We start from the raw sequence: 25,700 nt of genomic DNA, 5'->3' as shown, positions 1-25,700 counted from the left end.
AAGAGACATGAAGGATTGGAGAGAGGTCCGACCTTGGAGAGTCAAGAAAAAATCCTCCCAACCCCCTCCACCCTCCCAATTGCCCTTGAAGAATAGGTATGAGGCCTTGGAAATTCAGGGACAAGAAAAGGAAGTTGGAGAGGTAGACTTATCTAGCAAAGCACCTAGGACTCGTCAGTCACCCCAATGCCTTAGGTCTTCTTCAATCAAGAAGGAAAGAAATTGTGGTGGGTGACTCCCTTCTGAGGGGAATAGAAGGGCCCATCTGTCGACCGGACCCATCCCACAGGGAGGTCTGTTGCCTCCCTGGGGCTAGAATTAGAGATGTTAAAAGGAAACTCCCTAATCTTGTAGGTTCCTCCGATTACTACCCGCTGCTGATTTTTCACCATGTACCAGTACAGGTTGGGGGCTGACCTGCTGGAGAGCAATGTAGGTGAAAGAGACCTAGGGGTCCTGGTAGACAGGAGGACGACCATGAGCCAGCAATGTGCCCTTGTGGCTAGGAAGGCCAATGGCATCCTGGGGTGCATTAGAAAGGGTGGGGTTAGTCGGTCAAGAGAGGTTCTTCTCCCCCTCTATTCTGCCTTGGTGAGGTCGCATCTGGAATATTGTGTCCAGTTCTGGGCCCTTTAGTTCAAGAAAGGCAGGGATCTGCTTGAAAGAGTCCAGTGCAGAGCCACAAAGATGATGGAGTGGAACATCTCCCTTATGAGGAAAGGCTGAGGGAGCTGCGTCTCTTTAGCTTGGAGAAGAGGAGACTGAGGGGTGACCTCATCAATGTTTACAAATATGTAAGTGGTGAGTGTCAGGAAGATGGAGTTAGGCTTTTCTCAGTGATGACCAGTGATAGGACAAGGGATGTCCTATGGATGCAAATTGGAGCATAGGAGGTTCAAGGTGAATATCCAAATAAATTTTTTTACTGTGAGAGTGACAGAGCACTGGAACAGGCTGCTCAGGGAGGTTGTGGAGTCTCCTTCACTGGAGACATTCAAAACCCACCTGGATGTGTTCCTGTGTGATGTGCTCTGGGTGAGCCTGCTCTGGCAGGGGGGTTGGACTAGATGATCTTTTGAGGTCCCTTCCAACCCCTAAGATTCTGTGATTCTGTGATTCCTTTGATTAAATTCAATGAACATGGGTTGTATACTTTCTAAGAATGAGGAACAACTTCTAACATTTTACACTTCCTAATCCTGTTGCAAATTTGATAATTTCTCCTTTTAAGCAATGACTGTAATGGGACCCAGCAAAGGGAAGCACGATTTCTCAGCTCAGGCATATAATGTAATAACTTTTTCATTCTAATAAAATCTTTCTCTCCATTTTAGACAAATATCACTTGCTGTGTCATAGCACATGGATTTCAGGACTGCCTGTGAAGAGGTAAGATCGGATATTTTTCTTTTCAAACAGTGGTAGAATCAAAATCAATGAACTTTTAAGAATTTTTATATGCAAAATCCTTTTTTCACCCTTTTCCCAGAAATGAGAGACATTATATAATCACATATAAGTTATTCAGCTAATCACTTAATGGTGGCAGACAGACTTTGTAGTACAAGATGAAAGAATTAGCCCAGGTGTATTCCCTGCTGATTCTCACTTCTGTCCATTCCAATTTGCGTCTTTAGGCACAATGTAGTTGCAGGTAACTATGTTTCATGTGAAGTATGTTCTTAGTTATATGTTTATATCTGAAAGCCTTTAATTGAAGAAAAACATAAGTGAAGCCAAAATTCTGTGTAGTGCTTTCCAGCAAGATCAAGGGGGAAATGTAGGAGTATGGGGAAGAAGCTGGAGAAAGAGCAGATCTATGAAGATGAGCAAAACAGTCATTCACTTCTGATTTGATGAGCTAAGAGACTTACTTTAACTTAAAATAGGTATAGTTTCATAATGTCACTGCAAAGTACTTCAGTCCCCCTTCACTAGCAATGAGGGAAGTACATTGCTTTCTGTGTTTGTACTACCTTAAAGGAAGTAAATGAGATGTATTTGAGGATGTTAGAAGTGGCATCATATTTACTCAGTGTGTGTGTATGAATTAGTCATTTTAATGCATTTTCACAACTTCCGCCATTGAGATGCAGTGAGAATCATTTACACCAAATTATGTAATTATGTCAATGCATTATTAGATTGGAAATCACAATTACCTGTGCACTAAGAATTAGAAACAATATTTAGGGAGTTATGACTGGGAGTAAGAAAACCATATCTTTAAGTGTGACCTGGATCCCATGAAATAATTGTGGAGAGATGGCAACAGCAGTAGGACCAAAACTAACTGCAGCTAAAATAAATTGTGGCCTGAAAATCAACTGATAAATTATCAGTAGCCTTATGCTTACACAGTGTATTTTTTAACTAAAACCTCATCATTAACTTTAAAAGGCATAATCTACTTTTTTTTTTTTTTTTTTTCAAAGGGAAGTATATTGAGTAGGGATCTGAAAGTCCAAGAGAGGGGAGACTGATGCTGCAGCTCTGTGTTCCCAGATCCAATCAGTAGAGAGGGTGAAAATGTATCCCCTATAGGTGTATAGATACAGAGAATCCATGTACACTACATTTATCCATGACCAACCACACAGGTCACATACTGACACACAGAGCAGTTGCACAACCACAGACAGAACCAATCTCATTTTGCTCCCCTCTCTTGCTAAGCAGGATGGAGGTCCACCAGTGAGAATCTATGTATCTATGTACAGTGTGGATGCCTCCAGCAGCTGGGCTTAGACACTTGGTCTGCCCAGCAGCTGCCCCTGGATCCCAGTCTTCCCAGTTGCTAGGAGCTCGGTGTTTGAACCTCTGAGGTCTCAGCCCTCTCCAGCTTCTGGTGCAGACCTGCACACACTCTCACACACATCCCCACACACAGTCTCTCATTTGGGAAAAGAGTTAGAAAGGAATTCAATAAGAGAGTAGGACGGGCTATGCTCATCATGCATAGGGCATGACCAGACAAGCATAGTGACCAGAAAACTATATGTGACCAACCTCTTTTTCTCCCCTTAACCTTCTGTTTTCACCTGCTTGACCCTCCCCAAATTACTGAACCCCCTTCCTTTCCCTGACTTTGGTTTCTTCCCTAAACATCCCGTGTAAGTCCTGTACAATTCAAAAGTGCGTCTCATAATTTGTCTTACACCTCCAGGCAGTGACCCTCCCTCAGTCCAAAAAGTGCTGTGGCATTGTCTTATCACAATAGGTTTCACACCTGGACACAGGACAGTGAGGATGTTGAGGGACAGCCCTGGCAGGGGGACAGACCAGGTGTACCTTCCTTTGAGTCCTTAATTTCGCTTCTCACCTGCTGTTGTGCTCCTGTGTTCCTCCGGGTTTGTCATGACGGGCCTTCAATAGGCTGGTATCCCCTTTGATTGATCTGGGCAGGATGGAATTCCCCCTTGTGCCATAGTCAGTCTGTACTCCTTCCCATGTATGCAGACAGGAATTTATCACATAACCTAAGAGTTGTGTTTATCTACTTCTTGGCTTACAGAAGGGTTCATTTGTGCTTCTCCACTTATGTGGACATTGTTCTTTGCATTCCACCATCTAGGTATTAAGTACTTACTTAATATGATTGTTCACTTGAGTTCAGTATGAGTTATAATAATCCATTCTGTCACATATTTCATTTCCCAATATATTCAGTTTTCTTAATATCTTAAAATTTTCCAGGCTTGTCACCAAACACTCACCTAGTACTTGAACTTCTTAAGAAAACCTCAATAGTGACTAAAAAAATGCCATTGTGGTTGACTTATCATTGTAATTGAATTGTGGTTCTATTCCATTGACACATCTTCTGTGACAGTTTAGTCACTCCAAGCCACAGAAGTTTTGTTACTGTTTTATTTATTTCAATCATTGAAATAAAGCATAAGGACTGTAGACTTTGCTCCATGTGCTTTTGTTTAATAAGGTATCGAGTCATCATATTTACAATTTTCAGCCTTCTTGCCCCTCCATCCCATATCGTATCAAATTCTCAATCAAAATATGTATCTAGGAAAAGTAACCTGTGGTCTTCTATGCCAAAAAAATTCTAAGCAGTCTTTGATAATGACAATAGAAGATGTCAGGAGTCATTTTGGCTATTTGGTTTTCTTCTTCTTCCCCTCTTTGTTTCCTTTCTTCTGAATATCTTATTGCCCTTTCCCCCATTCTCCAGTGATTGAACAACCACCACTGCAGAACTGAGATAGCTCTCCCAGAATGGTGAATGGGGCTCATTCTCTTGTTGGTACTTCCATTCCTGTCCTTGTGAATGGCAGCAAATACTTTGAACTGAGTTTTGATTAGCATAAAACAAAAATATTCCATGTACATGAAATGAGGCTAAAGCACATTTTTCAGTATCCATGACATAGTAATGTGGGATTTTTTATTTATTTTTTTCTTTTTTCTTTTTTCCTTTCTAAATAATTGCTGCTCTAGTGCATTGGATGTCTCTAAGGGAACCTTAGTTGTTTCGTATTACTGATAATTTCATGCATCCCTTATTTTTTCTTGTGTCTACTAGTGGGATTTGGTTTGAGATTTGGACACTGAAATGGTCTTGTCTACATGTAGGTACCTGCACATGCACTTTGTGCCTAAATTCCTTCTGCAGATCTGAATAGTACAGAGTAGTTAAGTTACCCAAAATCTGCTAATCAACTGAATTGCTCTCAATGCTTTTTTTGTCTATAATGAACAGTTCTACACTGATTATAATGAAGCTTAGACATTTATATGTAGACAGATACATTTTGGTATCAATCTCAAGATGATTCCTGTGATCCTAATGATTATTTTCTCCCCCAAATATCTTATCTATAGACTGTGCTGCCTTTTAAGGCATCTCAAAATGCTTTTATTCTGCAATAAATACCTTCTGTGATTTACAATTCAAATGGTTCTACAAAACAATGAAGTCTTACAGACCTACACACATTTTTTTTTCTAAGGGAGGCTATGGGGTATCTGATGATGGGAAAGTTATAGTTGTTTTTTTTTTTTCTTGTAGCTTCTCTACTAGATAGTTGTAGGGAATTTTCCATTGTTTTGTATTTAATTATTGTGCATTCTATTATTTTCCTTCACTTATCAGCAAATGTATCCATTGTACTGGCTCTTATTCAGCAATTTCAAAGCCATAAGACTATCCAGCTCCTCTTTTAGCCTTTATCCTCAGCTTTGTGAACGTTACAAGAGCAGAAACCCTAGAGTCACTTGGTTCTTTAAATATTCTCTGGAACTCACTTGACCTTATTCTATATTTTAAAAACTTTTTTTTTAATTGATATTTTCCATGTACTTTATGAACAAGCTGCATGAGTAGCTTTCAAACTTTTCAAACTTTCTAACTTTTGAAATCTCATTCTTTGCTTCTATTAGCTTGACTTTTTTTCCTAATGTAACTTCATACTTATTTAAATCAGTAAATCTCCCATTAATTTTCAGGTTTATAATCTATTTTTCTGTTTTTACAGTACTGTCCATTGTCTCTTTGAAGGATTAGTTTGAATTGGTAAACTGTTTGTTTGTCCTTTTCTTAATGAATCCAATTAATATTCTTGTAGAACTTTATGATTTGTTACATTTTATTGTTCATAAGTCTAGTGACCTCTGTTTCAACATCCACCGTTTTTTTTCTGCCTGCCTCAGAGTATGTTTTAATTTCGAAAAAGTATTACATTTGAAGAGACATTCACATCTTCACAACACCCATCAGTCAGTTATCATTTGGCCTTGACTATAATGATATAATCTAGTCCTGGTAAACTCAGTGGTAACTACAACATCAAAGCTTCTTTGCTTATAGTGGCAAAAAGGAAAGTTTTTGCTCTAAAAAAGAAACTTACTTCTGTAAGAAATTCATATACATATCCCTATCTATTCATTTTTTTTTTTTTCCAAATATCTAATTTACAAATGTAAATAATCAGACTATATGAAACATGGAAATTCTGAAAGATTTTATTATTTCAAGAAAATAACTTATAAAGAGTTCCATAGCCAAGTAGTCAGACCTGCCAAATCAAAATAAAACAGTACTAAGTCCAAACTCAACATTTTCCTGCACTTTTTTCAGGTTGGAATGTAAAACTTGCATTAAAGGTGAAAATTGCTGGTACCTCAAAGAACAGATTCTAAACAAGAAACTGAGCACATCCCTGTGTATCTGGGCTGCATTCCAGTTTTTGACAATACAAGTTCTTTTCACTTACACTAGCAACACCCCCACAGAATAAGTAGCTGGACCGTTTAAGAAACATCCTTTATGTGGTTCTGACACATATTCCTACCTCTTGCATTCATTGCCGCCACTGCATTATATTTCTGATTCAATTTCCTTTAATATGATTATACTTGTGATTATAAAGCAGTGACAGGCGCATCTCCAAATATTCAGAGGTCAGCTTCAGTTCAAATAAGCATTCAAAAGTGTAGATATTAATCTGAAGTGAACTACCTACATATTAAGGCAGTTTCTGCAACCTGTTCTTCTGACCGGTCCCAGATTGTTGAAGCTAAAATAAAATCTCAGGGTTTAAAACTAAATTATAGAACTTTATTTTAAGATATACCAGCCAAAGCAGAAACTAAAAATTCAGGCCACTTTGTGTAGAAAACGTGTTGAGAATTTTTTTCCTCTTCCTTCCTTCCAGTGGTTCATGGACGAAACTGTTCTGGAATATATCACAGAATCATGGAATTATTGAGGCTGGAAAAGACCTCTGATATCATCAAGTCCAGCCCATGACCTAACACCACCACATCAGCTGGACCATAGCACTAAGTGTCACATCCAGCCTTTCCTTGAACACATCCAGTGATGGTGACTGGGCAGTACATTCCAATGACTAATCACCCTTTTCCTGAGGAAGTACTTCCTAATATCCAACCTAAACCTCCCCTGGTGCAGCTTCAGGCCATGTCCTCTCATCCATGTCCTCTCATTGCCTGGGAGGAGAGCCCAATCTCCACCCAACTACAACCTCCCTTCATGTAGTTGTAGAGAGTAATAAGGACCTCCCTCAGTCTCCTCTTTTCCAGGCTAAACAACCTGAGCTCCCTCAACCTCTCTTCATAAGACTTTCCCTCTAGTCATCAATAAAGATGTTGATACATGTTGAAGGGTTCCTACTGTTATGAAAACAGAAGAAGCAAAGCTGTCCAAATTGTTTTATTACTGTAAGGCAAAATAGATAAAATAGCATAAAAAATGATATAGTAATCTCTTGAAAACTAATGAAGTATATTTAAGATTGCCTGAAATACAGAGTAAGTCTCCTTCAGAACAAAACATAGAAAAAGTTTTAGAATTATTTTTTTTTCCCTTATCATAAATTACGAGGTAAACAAAAAATAGGGAAAATGTAAAAAATAAAATAAAAATAAATTACTCAACATAAAGCCCGCAAGTAGACTTATTTAGGCCAGAGACATTAAAGATTTTTATTTTTTTTTTGCCTGAAGTCCTCTAGGACATTGACTTTGAAATCAATAGGTAAATTTAAAGGCTTTTTTGGTTTATGTTTCATGGAGACTCTGCTGCTAACATAAATATATAAACTGTAGCTTTCATGTGTGTTTCCTCTGAAATTAATTCTTAGATATTTGTGAAGGCCATATATGTTTCAGCACAGTTTTTATGGTGTGTAAGTATTTCTAAATTCCTTTTAGGAAAGATCCTACACAGAGCCAATATGGACAATGTGCTTTAAGTCAGGGTATAGTGGAAAAAGATTTTTAAACAGCTTTTTCTCACTGCCTCGTTGCTAACAGTGAACTGAATGTGACTGTATTCTTTGTAGAAACAGTCTGCCTTGAGGACTCTGCAAGTGTATACTGTTCTCTGATAATGATCTGAAGCAGAAAGTTCAACACATGGTGGTGTGGCAAAGCAAAGAGGCATCACTTTTCAGCCTCTGTTTTAGTTATATTAGTTCAGAAGCAGAAAGTAGTTTTGAAACACCTGTCAAGGACATCAGCTTTTCCTGTATCAATGTTCTTGTGTAACTCAGCTTGAGTGGATGTAGGATGAGGTGACAGGAGCAGTACTGTGCAGCTGCAACATTCACTGCATGTCCCTTAGGTACAGCTGTCTTTCTTCATCTCTGCTTTTCTGTGAAGTCACTTAGTCTTCTCCCATATGGAAACTCATTTTTTCACCGCTCTATGTTGCTTCCAGATCCATTCCTTAGCCTACCTCATACACTTTGTAAACATGTGGAACTTCAAGCACTCAGTTTACTTTCCCCCTTTACAACAGGTGCCAAACTGTATAAACAGGGAGAAGAAAGTAGGATGGTATAAATGTAAGCAGGGCAGTGTTCCTTGCAATGTTAGCTTAAACATACAGTCAAGGTGTGTTTGCTTAACAACCTTAAACCGTTACCAGCATTATGCTTCTCTATCCATGTCTGCTGTAAGGTGATGCAGGTTATCATACCTTTGAGAAAAAGAAGATGCCTTGCATGACCTCACACTGACAGTTACAGTGGCTTGGCTGACATGTTGTATCTGTTCTATTGCTGCAAGTCAGGGTAGGGCAGAGCCCTCTGCCAGTGAAATGTAGAAGGCTTGAAGGGAAAATTTTAGCACACCCTCTCATGGAAAGCCTTAGTAATAAGTAATGGGATCAAAAGCTAACATCAGCCACAACCTTGCACCCCCAGACCTCATCCACACACACCATCTACGCTCTTCAGATGGAAGAGCTGGCAGGTGTATAGACTGCACACAGAAGTTTTACTGGGGCCTCATGGATGAAAACATGGATGAAAACTGTTCATGTGCACAGTTGCATGAAAGCCTTTATAAAGTACATCTTGCCTAAGTTCCAGCTCTGTTTTAGGATGCAGGAGTTGATATCTTTATTTGATTCACTTTACTGGATGCTTTAAAGGGGCCGGGGAAGAGAAGAGAAAATAAGTTTCATCAGACACAAATGAAACATAATTCAATAACTAATTTCCATGTTCTCAAGGACTTCTCTTGATCTTATCTAATGAAACCGAACTACATTCCTCTCCTTTCCATAGTTGTCAATACTGCTCTGACGTACGAGAGGGAAGGAGGTAGTATAATTGAAGATTTAATTTTGAACTGTATCATAAACCAGCTTTCATAAAGCCCAACAACAGTAAAGTGGCTCATTACATTTTAGAGTGACTGATGTAAATGAGATCCCTGAGCATGTGTAAACAATCTTGCCAAGGGCCAAAATGTTTTGCTTTTCCCAAGCTTAGGTTCCTTGTTTAGGCTGAAAAAGTTCAGCCCACATGCATTTAGAAACCAACCTGTATTTTAATTTCATTGTAATAGCCAATTGTGCCTGATATGTGCCTTCAATCCCCATAAAGAAGCCCCTCAGCTTTTGCAGAAAGACTCATTGGAGATTTTATAGGGTTATTGACCAAATCAGAAATGTGCAGTCAAATAAAGCAGTTTTATCTGCAAACTTTTCTGCAGGAGAAAGATAACTAGTAGGTGTTTTTAGACTAGCCTCTTTTATTTGGCCATAGTTTCTTCAACTTCCGTTGTAATTTGCTGTTTATTTCACAACTCCATGGAAAGAGGACTCATCTAGTCTGTAAAGCAGAACTTGTAAGGAGAGGATTAGGGGAATTCAAGTATTTTTATAATATATTTATTTTAATGTCAAAATGTTTTATGTATATGAGAGAGAAATTTTCAGTAGTACTGAAATCCTAACTCTTTTGATGATCCATTTATTTGATTTGCCTTGTCCATGTCACTCATTTTTTCTCCAATTCTGTTTTTTAAAAAAAGGACACCTGAATATTAGAGCAAGGCTGTATGGTGTCTTCTGGCAGCTTCTGCTGACCTCAGTGTGAGTTTGGTATGGAGAACTCTGAATTTTTTCTTCTTCTTGCTTAGTTTAAAAATAATAAAATCAGTGTCAGAGCCATTTTCAAAGTTGCAGCAGACCAATACAGATTTCCTACTGGTGTACAAGAGAAAACCATTTCCTAACTTTGAGTGTTGACCATAGAGCGGAAGTGACAGAACAGTTTGTCAGTGGACAGCATTATATAGAGCTATTTAAAGGTTGTCCTCGACCTTTCCACCTCTTTTAAAGTCTCTTGAGAGCAATTTAAACTTTTCTTCTGCCAGTTGGGTACTGTCAGTTCCCTATTTGTGTTTGTTCTCTCCATGCTATGGATGTAATGTATCAGAGCACCTTATGGGGAGATCTTTCAACTGCTCTTTTAAACTCTTGTCTTGAGAAAGAGCCCCCCGATTCAGCCAGGTCAACTTTGGCAGTTAAAGTTCACAGCAAGATGTCTGTTTCCTTGATCTCCTCTCAAGCCAACTTTTTGCAGACAGTGGATTGAAATCTGACCTGAATGGATCTGAAATCTGACCTGAACCTGACAAGGAAAGGTTCCTTATTGACAATGATTGTTTTTAATCAAATTTCTCATACCAAACATATTCTACCAATATGACTTTTGTCCATTTATGAAGTGTTATAGAGACTGCTATTTTCAACACAACCTTCAGGGAAAAATTATTTTAAAACTGTAGGTGCTTGCACATGCAGACTTTTTCACTGCTCAGAATTCTTCTGTATAATGCGCTAACGTAGGTACTACCACAAAGACACTGTTAAATTATTGGAAAGTACCTTATTATATACTGAAGAATCCTACAAAATTCCTGATCTCTAGCCAAAATTATAAAATACTGAATTGGAGCAAGAAGTAAGTTGCTAGAGGTAATTGAATTCTTTGATCTCTTTTCTCGTATTCTTACCTTCAGCATACTCATTTGAAAAGCAACATAAAAGCATAGGTCAGTGTTATGCTCACAGGTCAGGAGAAGGCCACAACGGGTTCATATAGGCTGTCAGTGCCAACATCTGACTAGTTTGGAGGTGGTTTTGCATGTATTTCTGTGTCAAAATTTGTGTAATATGTGTAACACCAGCTTTTATTTCATACCCATGTGAGATGTCATGTCATCATTTAATGGAAAGATGGAAAGTATGATCACAAGCTGCTCTGAAGCAAGTTGAAAGGAGTTTCAAAAATTCATAATGGATAGAATAGCACATGATTGTTGCAAAATCTATCTTTGCTAGTTGCTACTGTAACCATCCTTCTATAGTTTAAGCACAGTAAATACAGCGATCACTGGTGATAATTTTGGATATTTATGGATGCATTTACCGTAACTTCACTTATCTGTCAACTATTCTGTTTCAAAATATCACTTATAGCAATGCAAAATCCTAACTGAGAAAATTTTTTTTCTTTATTCCTTCCTTTTAAGACAAAGACAGGGATTTGTTTGCTGCAGGATGGTAACCAGGAGCCTTTCAAAGTGCGGCTGCACTTAGCCAAAGATATTCTGATGATCCAGGAGCAGGATGTGATCTGTGTGTCTGGTGAGCCTTTCTATTCTGGTGTAAGTAGTTTTTATTTTTTCTTTAAGATGTACTTTATATAAAGGAAAAAAAATACTTTGTGTGTGTGTGTGCTCACATATGCAAATGTAAGGATTTACTTGCACAGTTTGATATTTCATTTTGTACTGTTAACACTAAATGTATTTTACTATGTGATCTTTAGAGAGTAAATCTTAGCAATACTAAGAAGCAGCAATAAAATAATGAATAAGTTATAGGCATGACTACAGTATTTTTTCTCTGTACTCACCACTGAATGTGATAGGAATGATACAAGCAGGTTTTTTTTGCCCTCAGTACAGATACCTCAATGTACTTACATATCTGAGTATTGTCTGTGGAGTTGATAAGACAATTGATGGTAATTGTTATGGCAGGGCTTTGCTGGTAGAGGAATTATCTGCTATCCTCTGTTGCTTTGGATGCTTCATATGGTAGCAGAAACCAGACTTCATTCATGTTGCCAGTCCATGCTGTGAGGGTCACTAGTTTTACCAGCACATTGTGTATATAAAGATGGACTTCAGCTGGAACAGTGTAATAGTGTGATTAATGTATTACTGTTTTTACAGGTTGTGTCAGATATCTTATTTAAGTAACACATTGACTTTTGTGGATAAGAAACTAAGCTTTGTAGGCAATTATTTGCAAGATCTATAAAATTGTAGGTCTTGGAACTACTGTAATGCTAATTTTTTATCTAATTCTAGAAGACAGCTGAAAAAAAGTAAAATGTTCACTATTCATTTCTATAGATATTTTTATAGATAATGTGATTGTATTTTGTAGAGATATTTTTAAGATTTATGGGTAACTATCATAAATGTTCTGATCTCCTTTTGATCTAGATAAAATTATCATAGGATTTAATGTTAAATCTTGTGAGGCATAGTAGTGTAATATCTATTTCTGTAAATATTACGTGTCTGCTATTACGTCTGTCTGTTTTATTAATTAAATGTCGCTGTTGTCACATCCCTGTATCTCTAAATACAAGTGTTATATAAAGAAACAAAGCAGAAACCAGAAACAAATTAATAGAATGTTAGCAGTGCTAACAGTGTGGAAGATTAATGGAAAATGTATAGGAGAATCCATCTTGCTGGGAAGAACATCTCAAGGTGAATGGTTCTGAGTTTTCCTCTGAAACGAGGAGCACACTGCGGACACTTTCTCCATACAGACTGGGTGTATTTGCATGACAAATCTGACATTAGCTTTTGACAGTTTCATGCTGTACAAATAAAGTTTACTAATGCAGATCTGTTTGCTTTATATGGAATATAGATGTTTCCTTTACCAATCAGATGTACTGTTCCTCAATATACAGGACATCTGGCAACCCAGATAAAACGAAATTTTGAATTCAAGCTCAGGCTGTGTTTATTCAATTAGCAACACACAATGTGGCACCATTACTACACCAACCCCATTCTGGCATTATTTATTAAAAAGATTTTATCACTCAAAAATATGACTTTCATTATTGTGCTGTAATATCTATTACTTCTGCTGAACTTGTTATTTAAATGTCTTCATGAAATGAATATTTATTTATTTATTCCTTTCACAGCAAGTCTTTCTCTTATGGTTTGGTGCCTCTTTATGGTCTAGTTTCTCAATGGCACTGTAGAAAACAGTAGGTCATTTGCTACACCATTTATACTGCCTCTATCTTATTTGTGCATTCAATGCATAATTGATTGATACTGGTGTGGTGATGAGGAGTTTTTTTTTCTCTTGGAAGTGTCCTTGTTAGGCTAGTGACTTTTGAGCACTGTACCCTAATTTCCTCTGAGTTTAAGACTAGGTCTTGAATCACTAGGTTCATTCCAACTAAGGGTGATTGGCATTTCACAGACAGTTAGCAGTCCTTTTGTCACAGGACATTTAAATCATCTGGAATCCTGTGCTTTGATTGTATAGCATGATCAGGCAAGTCCCACAGGCTTCCCTTGTTTTTCTTTTTTTTTTTTTTTTCCTCATTTTTATTCCTGATTTATTAGGTTTCTTTTCCTTTTTGCTTGTTTGTATTTTGCTTATTTTTATTTTGTTGTTTGGATTTTGCTTTGTCTTTGTGTCATTGTAGATGACAGACCACATCTATTTTTTTACATGCATTCTACAGAGCAAGAACAAGACCAAGTGTTTTCATTAGCAACTGACATTGAATGCCTCATAGAATAAACTCCAAAGAATAAAAATAGAATTTGTAACTAAGGAAAGATAGTATTTTTAAATTTTACAGACAAGCAGCTACAGTAAAAGTCTTCTAAATCTGTTTTTAAATTATTTTTAATCTTTTATTTTTTTACTAAAAAAATCTTCAAATAATGATAAGGTTTTACTTAATCACTTTGGCACCAGTCAGGAATGAGAGCCTATTGCTATGTTTCTCATTCAGAACAGTATCTCTTCTATTTGTTGGGTCTGAATCAATTTCCACACTCCTCTGTGTAGGACAGACTATAAACAGGCACTTAACCTTCCAGTGGTATCCTGATCTGCATCTGCAGAATAATCTAAATGAAATCAATGGCTCCTTAGGAGTGAGGTGCTGCTTAATGTGAAATAGAACACATCCTTTTTGGCAGAAAACTGTTCTAGTTTCCCAAAACTGAAGAGGTGCAAAGGAACCTTGTTTCTTCTTTAATTGTATACAGTTTGGAGTAAGAAAATAAAATGCATAAAAGATTATAAGCAGGATAAACAGTTTAAACACTAAAAAAGAAAGCTTTTGTTTGTTTACTAGGGTGAAATAAATTATGGTGTTAGTGAGGGTCTTGCAGCAATTGTACCTGTAACAATTCCGTAAAGCATCAAAGTTCATTCGGATGAGCACAGATGATCTAAGATTGAGCATCAGTCGCATCAGTAAGTATTAAAGAGTTGTCTTTACATGTGCAACAAGAAAGATTTGCTTTTCAACAGATAGAGACATAGTGGGTTCTGCATTATGCTGTTAGTGGGTATCTGATGCAGGTTTGAACTCCAGTAATAATGACCAATGAGATGAGAATGTCCAGTTTGTCAGGGCGGCTGTTTTGAGGCAGTTTTTCTTTTTGGGACTCTACAACATGAAATTACACTCATGGAAGTTTGCTATATGGTGCTCCAGATAACAATGTACAAGAAGGTGACTTCCAGTCTTTTTAGACATACAGGTCAATAGCTTGGACTAACAAAAGTAGCCTAATACAGACCTTGTTGAAAAATGATGATGGAAGGGGGGATAGCCTAAGATACGGCGTATCTGATCTGCGAGTCTTCAGTAGATTTATTGCTAGGAAAAAAATTAATCCTTGCAATTCCAGAATAAAAAAAAATAAATAAATTTAGAGTTAATCCTTACAATTCCTATCACCTTTCATGGACATCAGAAATTGAAGTAAAAGGGTAATTATGTTTTATCAAGAAAAGTAGTTTATCTGTCTAGGGAGCCACAGTGGGGGTTTGTTTGTTTGTTTGGTTGGTTTTGGTTGTGTTTTTGTTGTGTGTTTTTTTGTTTTTTGTTGTTGTTTTTGTTGTTTTCTTTTTTCTTGTTTGTTTTTGTTCTTTTCTCTAATAATTTTTTCCTTTGTTAATTGTACTTAGAAATTCTTCAAATAGTGAGTGAGTGTATGTGCATGTATGAATGTAAGATCCATAAACCAAGAATATGATAATGTATCATCTGACAAGATGGATGACTTGAATCAGCTACTGTTTTTCTAAAATAGTGAAGATAAACTGTGAGTGCCTTGCAAATTGCTATGTTCAGCTACCAGGACAGTTTGCATTCTTCTATTGCATTCTTACACGTCCTGTTAAACAGTCCTAGATTTTCCAAAACACTGCTAGTTCGCCTAATGATAATGCACAGATGATTCTCATTTCTTTCAAGTAATATAATTCTATGCTGATATGAAGTTATGCATTATTTAATTAAGCATTAATAATTTCTTGTAGAATTTTTTAAATAAGGATCTTTTGGGGGCATTGATGTGGAGATCGTTCCTATTTTCATTACTAATAAAAAGTGAATGCACATTTTTTTGAGAACTTATAGAGCAACAGCTGAGTAGTATGGCGTTTGTCCAAGGATTTAACTGAGGTTGATACAAATGTATCTGAATGTAACCTATGGACTGTAATTGGCTTTTTGATAGCTAAAAAACCCGCAAAAAACATCTTTTCCAAGGTCAGAGATTACCATTCACTTGAGTTGTTGAACTGCAGCCAAGCCTGATTTCTGGCATTATTAATCACACAATTGTTCTTTTTGTTTTAAGGATAAGAATATCTTGGATCTCATATTTAAAGTTGTCCCTTTGCTTGTAATATCAACTTTCTGTTGCAAAATTTGTAAGTCTATACAAAGCTTATATGATGTTACAAAATAATCAAGTGGGTTAGAGATAGCTTTCAACTTAAAAACTTTGCACAATAGCCTGTTTTGCTTGATTTTTTTTTTTTTAAATGTTTATTAAATGATAAAACTGGTATTATTTCTAAGTGTAATTTAAAATTCTGAACTTACCACCTAACTGTAACTTACCTGAGCATTCAGATAAAGTTTACCTTTCCCTTACTTGCATATTTTAGAATTTATGAGACTTCCTTACAGTGAATTTTGAATCTGTTATATCCTTCTTTTTTAAGTTTAAAATTTTCTTTCCATAAATTTTGGTGTGGGTGAAACAAGTTCATTTGAAATTCATTAATCAGTAGAAAAATAAATTAAGAAAAGAGTGAAAAGCTTAAAGTAGTAATTGTATGGTTTTGGTTTATTTTCTGTAGCTTATTTATTTGTATTATGTATTTATTGACCGTTTTGATTCTGATGTGTGATTGAAGAGCATAAATGGTGCCAAAATGTAACTCCCTGTCCTGGCGAGAATTGCAAATATGTCAACAGATAGGTCACCTTTCAACCACTTTCCATTTTTGTTACCTTTAAGAATGGTGATTTTTTTTATCATGTTGGTATCTGTCAGCTATTCAGTGGAGTGAATCAGTTTTTTCACAGAATTTGTCAAATATCTGTCAGATGGTGGTAACTTTTTTTTTCCCCCTGCCAATCTGGACAGCTTTTACGTCACAACCCAGAACTGACAGATGTAAATATGATTATTAAGAAATAACCTATGCCAGCATGATTTTCTGCTGCACTTAAAAATAAATAAATAAATAAAAAACATAGCCATTTCTTTAGGTTCAAACACAGGACTGCCATTTGTAAAGCCAAATTTGAAAGCACAGAATAGTTTTTTCTCTTTGGAAGCAGGCTTTTCCCCTATGTAAAAGACGAATATGGCTAATCACAAAACTCTTGGAGAACCCAAGGCATTAATGGCAGTGTATGATGTGAGGCAGTTGGTAAAATCTAAAGCTATCACACAACTGGAGAGGGCTTGTTACCAAGCCTTGTGGGAATTCAGATCCATACCAACTGTAGATTTATTTGGGTTGGTTATTTTTCCCCCCTATATTAAGAAATGCAGTACTTTTGAAACAGATCTTTCTTAGGAGTAATATATTTATAAGTAGATACTTAGGTGAGTGTTTCTGCTTTTAGATATATGCTCTAGGGCTGGGAACATTTTTAAGTGAGAACAAGGGGAAGGGTCAGGTGCTGTTTCTTGTTCCAGTCATTGTTGAGAGTGACACACAACACAACTGCATTTACCATCCTTGGTCTCCAGCAATGCTGCAGAGGAAGGGAGATTTCCAATTGACCAAGCATTCTGCTGCTGTCCCTTACTGCCAGCCTTCTCCAGTTGCATGAGTAACTGAAATAAGGAGAAAAGCTTTGAATGTCAAACGGCAAAAGTTGTTAGCAGATGAACAAGTCTGCTGGCAAACCTTGTTAACACTATTAATTCAAATTGGAAATGTGACTGACCTGTGCCCTGTGTCCTTTATGCTCAGAATAAGTGTAAAGTTTGACTGCTCATGTCAATTAATCCAAATGCCAGTAAGAAAGAGCAAAGCATTACCAAAAGGAGGATATAAAAATTCCCTTGTTGAAAATGTATTAAATAATTCAATGAAAAAAAAAATTCATTTTATTTTCTTATTTCAAAATGTAGTGGTATTACTGATAGCTGATAAATTACAGGAGAGCATGGCCTCCATATATATTAATAAGATATTATGGCATCAAATGTTAACAGGCTGATCTGTGAAATTGCTGCCAATGTATTGATTATATATTTATATTTAATTGTTACATTTAAAGAAATTCTATTCTAACATTTTCATCCTTTTTTCTCTAGATTCTTTCATGTCACTGTGCTACTGTAGATTCCTTTCTATGTCTCTTCCTCTTTTCCCACCTACTGTTTGGTTCTGCACCCATTCAGCTTTTTTCCATGTCCTTCTGTATTTGTTGTGCCTTGGTGTCGGTTCTATCCACTGTGAAAAGAGAGCTCTGGTTTTCTATCTCTTATTTCTTTATACCTTTACTGTTGTAAGATGAATAACCACACACATCAGTGTCCCAAACTGGAAATGTAATATTTGTGTCCTGATAATGGAATATTGAAGTTTCATGTGCTGTTAACTCAGTTTAATGAAGAGTTTTGGAAGGTCTTTGTCCTTTGTTCAGCTGCTGTCGATTTTCATAAAGAGAGATGATTAGATCACATTAGATTGCTGGTTTATATTATAAATAAATAATAAATAATTTGAAATAAATAAAGAATTATAAATAATTTGAAAGTATTACTAACTAATCATTATTGTTAAGAGTCAGTTAAGCAACTGCATGCTTACTTTTACATCACATACCAGTCAATATGAAATCTTTAAGTCTTTTCTGCGCTCTAAGATGTAACTGTTGCAAATAAAATTAACTCTTCACTAAATGTAAATAATTAATGATTATATATGATTCTGTGTTTTCCTTTCCTGAATTTATCATTGCTGTGTGATCACAAGTTCATTTTTCCTTTCTGATCTCATTAGAGATAGCATCCATGATCTCAAGAAGATCACACAGATTTTAGGGAGAACTTTTAATATGTCTTTAATTAAAGCTTTGCTTCTGTTTCACTGCATATCTCTGAGGAAGATTTTTTTTTTTGAAAACTCTTAGCTCTTCTTTCCAGTCAATGAACATATGTGTGGATGAGGAATTTTCTGACTTAGAGGAACAGAAAATGCTGACAGCTTGGCAGCAGCTTCAAGTTTTTCAGTGAAATGATAACTACTTCTGTTCTAGGAAGCAATTTCTAAAACACTACTCTGAATCTTGCATTTAAAGATCCGTCTGTTTGCTGTAATGTAGATAATAAATGTGATAGTGGGATTACAAGCTCACAGGACATTTTGTGGTCTTGGTATTGAAATAAATAGCTTTCCATCAGAGTCAAGTTTTATCTTTTAAACTTTCAGATTAAGTTGCTTTGGGAATTTGGAAAAACATTGAAAATTCAATCATAGAATATTTCAAATAGAGGGGAAAGCAAAAATAAGTAAAATATTAACAGAAAAATCTACATCTGACACAGATTTTTAGTTAGATTTTGTTTTAAAAAGACAGTTGGAATCAGTGGAGCAGCACTGACTAACCTGGGACAGCATGAACTATTAATCAGAATGCTCAGATCACTTCTTTACAGGTGCAAAATGTGTTGCCTCCCAGAGGTATTGACATATTTTATTAATTAATATTTGTAATGCATATTAATAACTTAAAGGTATTAGACCAGTGAAAATCATTTTTTAATTGTTATTGTTCAGTTGAAATGTTAATTAAAGGCAAAATATTCTACTTCAGTTTGCTCATCAAACTTATTTATTGGTATAATCATAATATAAACTATTATTTAATAGGAAAATATTGTTTTACATAAAAATATTATGCTTTGCCGGCAAGGTTTATCCAGTTTACTTTTGTTGAAGATGGCACAGAAAGTGAAGCTTTGGGGTTTTTATGAGTCACATATAACAAGTCTCTTGCAAGTCACTGAAGTCACAAATTTAAACTGTGTCAAATGAAAGAGTTTTCTGGCAAAACATTTAAAAGCTGTTATATACAATTAGAATACTTGAGTTACACTGCAGCTCTGAAGTGGAGATTCATCTTTCCAAAGTTAAATTTGACATTCTGACTTTGTATTCAATGGAGGACATGAAGAAGATAATTATCAGCTACCTTTGAAACCTGCTCTGACTCACTTGTGTTAAATGTGTTTATTTTTCTTTCCTGAATAGAGGAAAAAAGCTTACCTTGACCCATGGTTCAGTTTTGGATGGATTAACTGTGGTTAAAAGAGTCCTATTAGTTTTCTTCGAAACTTCTGGATCAGAAGCTGAGGTCTGATCCTAAGCCAAAATTCTGGTGTATTAAATGTGTGATGTTTCTGACAGTTCTGGAAAAGCTGTTTCACTGTATTGTGTATGTGAGGTTTGCAATCTCGGACTAGGGGATTGTTGATGGTTTGCTGATGAAATGTAGAATTTGTATTTGTTTCTGATTTGTATTTTTGAAGATCATTAATTGTTTGCCTGTTTATAAATTTTATCTATCATGCTGTGAAGAGTATGTGAGTCTTTAAGATACACCAAAGTAGTATTTCTTTATTGTTAGGACTGAAAACTGTGTTGAATTAGCCTAGGTTATGTACAATGCAGTGCCTTAGTGCCTTCATTACACACAACACATCACTGGAGTGGATCTAGTTTGGAATAGCTTTGTGGAGATTTCATCTTCTCTGTCACTGGTATGTTTCTGTTGAAAGACTTATTCAAATCTGACTGACACTGTCAATCTATACTGATTGTGGTGACATATATGAACATTAATAGACAAAGCATATATGCAGATTTATGCAATGCAATATACATAATGAAATTAGTATAAAATCTAGATCGCATGTAGAAGGCATTTAAAAAAACCCTTTATATTCCATACATTTGTACCTGGACATATTGTATATCTGCAGATTTTGTGCCACTAATCAAATTAACTAATACTAAATGATCTTTGAGCTCTGTCAACAAGACAGACTAGAAAAAAATAATTTTTTTTGAAAATGTCTATGTCTAAGACAGATATTTACAAAACAAATTTTAGGATGAGCAATAGAAAGAAAAAAAGGGGCTACATTAAAAAATTCTATATGTACCAACAGCCTTTAAATCCTTGGTTACAATTTTTAAACCATAACTCCTAAGGTCAGCAGTGGCTTTGTTTGTAGTAGCTTTTAACTTGGATCAGGGCTGTGCTTTGAAATTCATTTCTGGATCATGTGTACTTATGTTTTGGTTCTCATCACTGAGTGGTCTTGGAGTTCACAAGCTGTATTCCTTTTGCATGAAGCTAAATTGAAAAATGTGCTACAGGAGCACAGTTGATGTAGTTCAGTGTGTAGTTCTCAGTCTTCATATGGGACTAATTTAGAACTACCCAGGTTAAGATATCTGAAATGCACATTTTGTGCACTGGCTGTTAAACTCTATAGTTCTGTTCCTGTAGCATTGCAGTGTGGTATGAATTGAACCGCAGAATTTTTGTCTGAGATGCAGCATAGGTTTCATGGGGTTTTTCTGTGTAGGAACTCACAAGTTTATTAAAAGAAGAAAAAGAATCAATGTAGGATGAAAGTACAGGAAGAATTGACTGAAACATGAATATAGATGTTGTGGCAGAAAACATTAAATCTAGCAAAACCTGATTTTTTAATTCATTTTTTTTCAGGAAAGAACAGTAACAATTAGAAGACAGTCTGTAGGAGGATTTGGATTAAGTATAAAGGTAGGATAATTTTTTTGTCTATTATGCCACGTTAGACAAGAAGTGTCTTTGTATCTGTGTAATATTACTTTTTATGAAGACAAGCTATATTTTGGAGGACTAGAAATGAGAGAGCAAACATATTGTAGGGTGTCAGATACAGTCACAACAGGCAACTACAGCAACTACACTGCATGATGGAGTAGAAGGCAATGGAAAGATTCAAGGTGAGCAACTCTGTAATAAGATCAGATAAGAGTTGCAAAGTGTTTGTGACTTCACAGACTGTACTTATGTTCAACAGCATTCTAATTTAAGTGGTTATTAATGTATGCTAAGTTGAAGTGGCAGGCACATAGAACAGCCAGTAAGTTAATCATCAATTCCTCTACAAAGAATATCACATCAATTCATTAGTAGGAACAAAAGTTTTATTGCTTTCTCATATTGCTTATTTTGCTGTAGATCAAGCAAATGCAGCAATTTATCATACTACCATATTTTTGCTTTCTTCAGTAAGATTTAATAGCATATAGAAGTGTAGGTGATCCTTTTTGAGGGGGATGTAGGAACAGTTAATAATTTCTGTCATCATAATCTATGGTTTTCAAAACCTTACCTTAGCTTTAAATCTCAGTGTAGACAAAGAAACAGTAATTTTATCTTCTAAAAATAGCAGTGCTCAGTCTCAAGATCGCAATGGAAAAAACTGAACCGTACATCACATGAATGCAAAGAGGATTAAATTATGCATATAAAATGAAAGTATAGACTTCCCTGTGAACATCTGCTAGTATTGACCTTTTAAGAAGTGACTCAGAAGAGGGATTAATGTCCATTTGTGTTGTCATTGATAAGAATATTGCTGAATAGAAATACTAGTTGTTAAAATGTCTTGGTACACTTGCTGTTATCTTGTTGACCCACTAAAGACCACTAGTCAAGGAAAACTAATTACTGCTTCTTGGTGCAAGTTTATAATGAGTTTAGTAAAGATCACACAAGTTATTTTCCTCCAATATGATACAGTTCACCTAATAATGCTGAAGTAATGCGTGTCAAAGTAAAATCAAGTGTATGGGTGAATGAGGTTTTATTTAGCTGATGCTAAGAAATAACTGGCATAGGAAGGACTTATGAGGTTTAGAGCACAAATCACATCAAGAGTCACTAAAATTGTTTAGTTACGTATTCAAGTGATTTATCTTTTAGTATTAAAATTGCTTGCATGCTCAAAATCACACTATTTAGGTACCAGGTACATTGTATAAAACAAAGTATCATTGAAGAAAAGAAATCAAATAGTGAATGTGCAGTGGTCTATCTTAAATTAGTGGAACAAGACATTCTTAAATTTTTAAAGCAAGTTATCTATTTTTCTGAATAAAATCCTTGTAAATTGCAAAAATGTTTGGAAGTGCAAAAGCAGATTGTGACCTAGTAGGATTTTTTTAAAATTTATTTTATTTTTTTAGGAGGAGGGGAAGTTCCTCTTTCAATAGAAAAAAAACAAAAACAAAAAAAACCCAAGTGTATTAGAAGCAACTACAATAGCATTTACAAATAAAGGCTTTAAATTAAATTACATTATTTTATTTAGACATATTTTCTAGCTTTATTTTATTGCATAGATCAAAATTAATCTAAGTAGTCAAGATGTGAAGCTGTATAAATTCAGGTGTAAATGGATAATTTCTTTTTAATTTTTGGAATACCTAGTAAACAGGTGATGGAATCCCTTCAACAAATGTTATTAAGTAGAAAATAATTATTTTTTTTTTCCATAGGATAAACTCAAACAAATGTAATTCTGTGGTCTGGGATATGCTGCTAGTATGTATCAAGCAGTATGTTTGGTTTGGTTTTTTTTAATTTAATAAGTTATTTTAAAAAAATAATTAATTTGGAACCTCTTTTGTTAGCCTGCACTCCCAAAAGAAAGATCGACAAGGAAATGGATAGCACAATCTAAACAAAAAAGTCAATATAATCTGCTTTTATAATTTTCAGGTAATACTAAGAAACAACTTAGATCCGGAACTTCTTTGTAGGTTGTTTTATAGAAGTACAGTGATTAGTAACCCTCACCCAAAAATGTTTCTCACTGTAAGTATTTTTTAGCTTTGGAATTTTTATTTTCCTGAAGACCAGAAGGTTACATATTAATAATTGAAAAAATACACCATCCAGTTATATTTTTGACCTTTCTATGAGGGCAACTCTTTTTGTGTGTGTGTGTTACAACCTTGGTGCTTTTGTTGGAAAAATTGGGAAGTAATAGCTATATATGTGATTAAGGAAAAATCTGGAGGGTGTAGGATTAAGTCTTAGAAATTTAGTAAGCATAAATTAATTATTTCAAGTGAAGCCATCTTTTATTTTTGCTCTTACTCTGGTGAAAATCATTAGAAGATACTCAACAAGTCATAATGCTACAATTCATTGACTCTGAAAACATCTCTAAGCCTGACTGTAATGAAGACCTGATGATCTTTGTGGAGTGAATGCTGCATGTCCATGCTACAAATATCAAATACATTCTGTGTGTGAATGCTCATATCTCATAATGCCAAAGGAGATATTATTGTAGATATATAATTGCTGTAATATGACTGAGATCCCTATTACCTCAGTGTTTATAGATCATTTGTGTTGACAGACTCTAGATGAAGGATCTTTGATCCTATTTATGATTCTATGGTGTCACAGGAAGTTCATCTTTATTCTATGACAGAAATAGCTGTTGAGTGCAGAAGTCTGTTCAGTTTCATACAATTGGTTATTGTATAAAGAAGGGAGATGTATGGTTTCTTAGACAATCAAAATACCTATGTCAGCCCTTTCCACATCTTGACACAGGTCCATGCCTGGACCTAAGAAAGCCCAAGCAAGCAAACCCTCAGCCAGCACTCCTGGGAAAAAAAAATAGCTGTTTGACAGACTTTCTGATCATGTGAACTTGTGTAGGTGATATCCCGGTTTACAGTTTTCTGCTCCCTACAGAGAAAAAAATATTTGTGTCTCTCTGTATATTTGCCTTTCTCTTCCTTTGAGTTTCCTTTTTATTTAAGGTTTCTTTTTAGTACTTTATTCTTAAGCACCATGAATGTTTCCAGTCCCAACAGGATAAACTGAATGAAGCAACAGCATTGAATTGCTTTGAATTGTTGAATTGCCATCAGCTTTTCTTTATTTCCCCCTATTTATTGAACACCTACTGTTCCTTTTCTTAATGTTTCTTTTTCTGTTCCTTATCACTTACCCCACTGCTTTTCTCACTCTTTGTGCTTGTATGACAGAGACAGAAACAAATAAAGGCTGCTTTTGAGATGAAAAGTCTAAACTTGCTTTTCTTGGGCTTTTGTTTACCTGTTTCTTGCCAGTATGAAAACTAAGTGGTCACAGTGAGGCTGCCATTCTAGTGTGATGGCAATTTTGCTTTTGTAGGACATTATTTCATGCATCAAGCTCTCCAGAATTCACAGAAACTGATGTCCCTTTCCTTCAGGTCTTGTAGAGTTTTGAATATCATTCCAGTTACTTCCTGAGCTGATGGTGGTAAATGACAAATCAGAGTTAGTTGCTTAGTCTCTCTGAAAACTGCAATGAGAGTATAATTTTAAGCAAAAAGGTATTTCCAGTGTCTGATGACATTGTAATTTCTTCTATTTTCAGGGTGGAGCAGAACATAATATTCCAGTGGTCATTTCTAAGATTTCCAAAGAACAAAGAGGTGGGTGTCCAATACCATGTTTTGACATGCTCCTTAAGAAAAGTGCGTTAAATCTTGACATTCTTTGTGAACAGTCAAACAAATGCTAGCAGTTTACTGTTTTTCTCTCCATGTCATTATGAACTCTCTCTTCCTCAAAACTATTTCTTGAAAGTGTGGAATTTATATATGGAATATTTTGTAACATGATTTAAAAGAAAAAAAAAAAAAAGTTTTTATAAAGCGTTTTATTAAGGGGAGCAATTGGAAGGTGTTTATAGATTGAAAGTATTTAAAAAATTTAACACAATGTATAGATTTTGTGTCTTTTATTCCCAAATGGTTATTGTCAGGAACCTGTAGCAGATCAAATGTTCGGCTATTAAAGCATGGTAAAGCAATTTAAAAATGCTTTTCTTTTTATACTGGTTAGTAGAGCAATGCTCGGACAGGTATGAGTAATGACAGAACTTTGGCAATAACCCCATGTTATCTCAGCGTTAGATGTTGTGCCATGTAAGCCGTTGCAGCAACTCAAAAACTCGTACTGCATAAGATCTTAACCATACTTATTTTTAGTGCATGCAGAGCCGGTTCTGAATCCCTGTGTTGTTTTTAACTGGCAATGTTTTGAAATTAGTGGAACGATATCATATATGCTAAGAAGATGGGTAAGGGTTACACAGTTAATGATGTGCACAGTGATGAGAGATGAAGGTTGTGAAACAGTAGTAGAATGGTGTATTTAATGTCTCTGTTGTTTGTGTATGCTTGTGTACATTTGCATAAGGTCAGAAACATAGACTTGGTAGCATTTCCCTCCA

The 25,700-nt window shown here is 35.6% G+C and overlaps 1 protein-coding gene across 1 annotated transcript in view; it reads left to right on the top strand.

The window, feature by feature from the left end:
- SNTG1 (syntrophin, gamma 1) overlaps positions 1 to 25,700 on the top strand; it is a 330,610-nt gene that overhangs the window by 164,720 nt on the left and 140,190 nt on the right. The window contains exons 2-5 of the mRNA XM_010006812.1: positions 1,335 to 1,389; positions 11,308 to 11,442; positions 21,129 to 21,185; positions 24,840 to 24,897. Coding sequence (XP_010005114.1) covers positions 1,363 to 1,389; positions 11,308 to 11,442; positions 21,129 to 21,185; positions 24,840 to 24,897 — 277 coding nt within the window. The 5' untranslated portion in view covers positions 1,335 to 1,362. The remainder of the gene's footprint in view (positions 1 to 1,334; positions 1,390 to 11,307; positions 11,443 to 21,128; positions 21,186 to 24,839; positions 24,898 to 25,700) is intronic.

This window comes from Chaetura pelagica, unplaced genomic scaffold (assembly GCF_000747805.2).
Source record: "Chaetura pelagica isolate M959 unplaced genomic scaffold, ChaPel_1.0 scaffold109, whole genome shotgun sequence".
In the NCBI taxonomy this organism is placed as follows: Eukaryota; Metazoa; Chordata; class Aves; order Apodiformes; family Apodidae; genus Chaetura; species Chaetura pelagica.
Note: the sequence above shows the minus strand (reverse complement) of the source record. Positions and strands in the feature narration are given on the sequence as shown.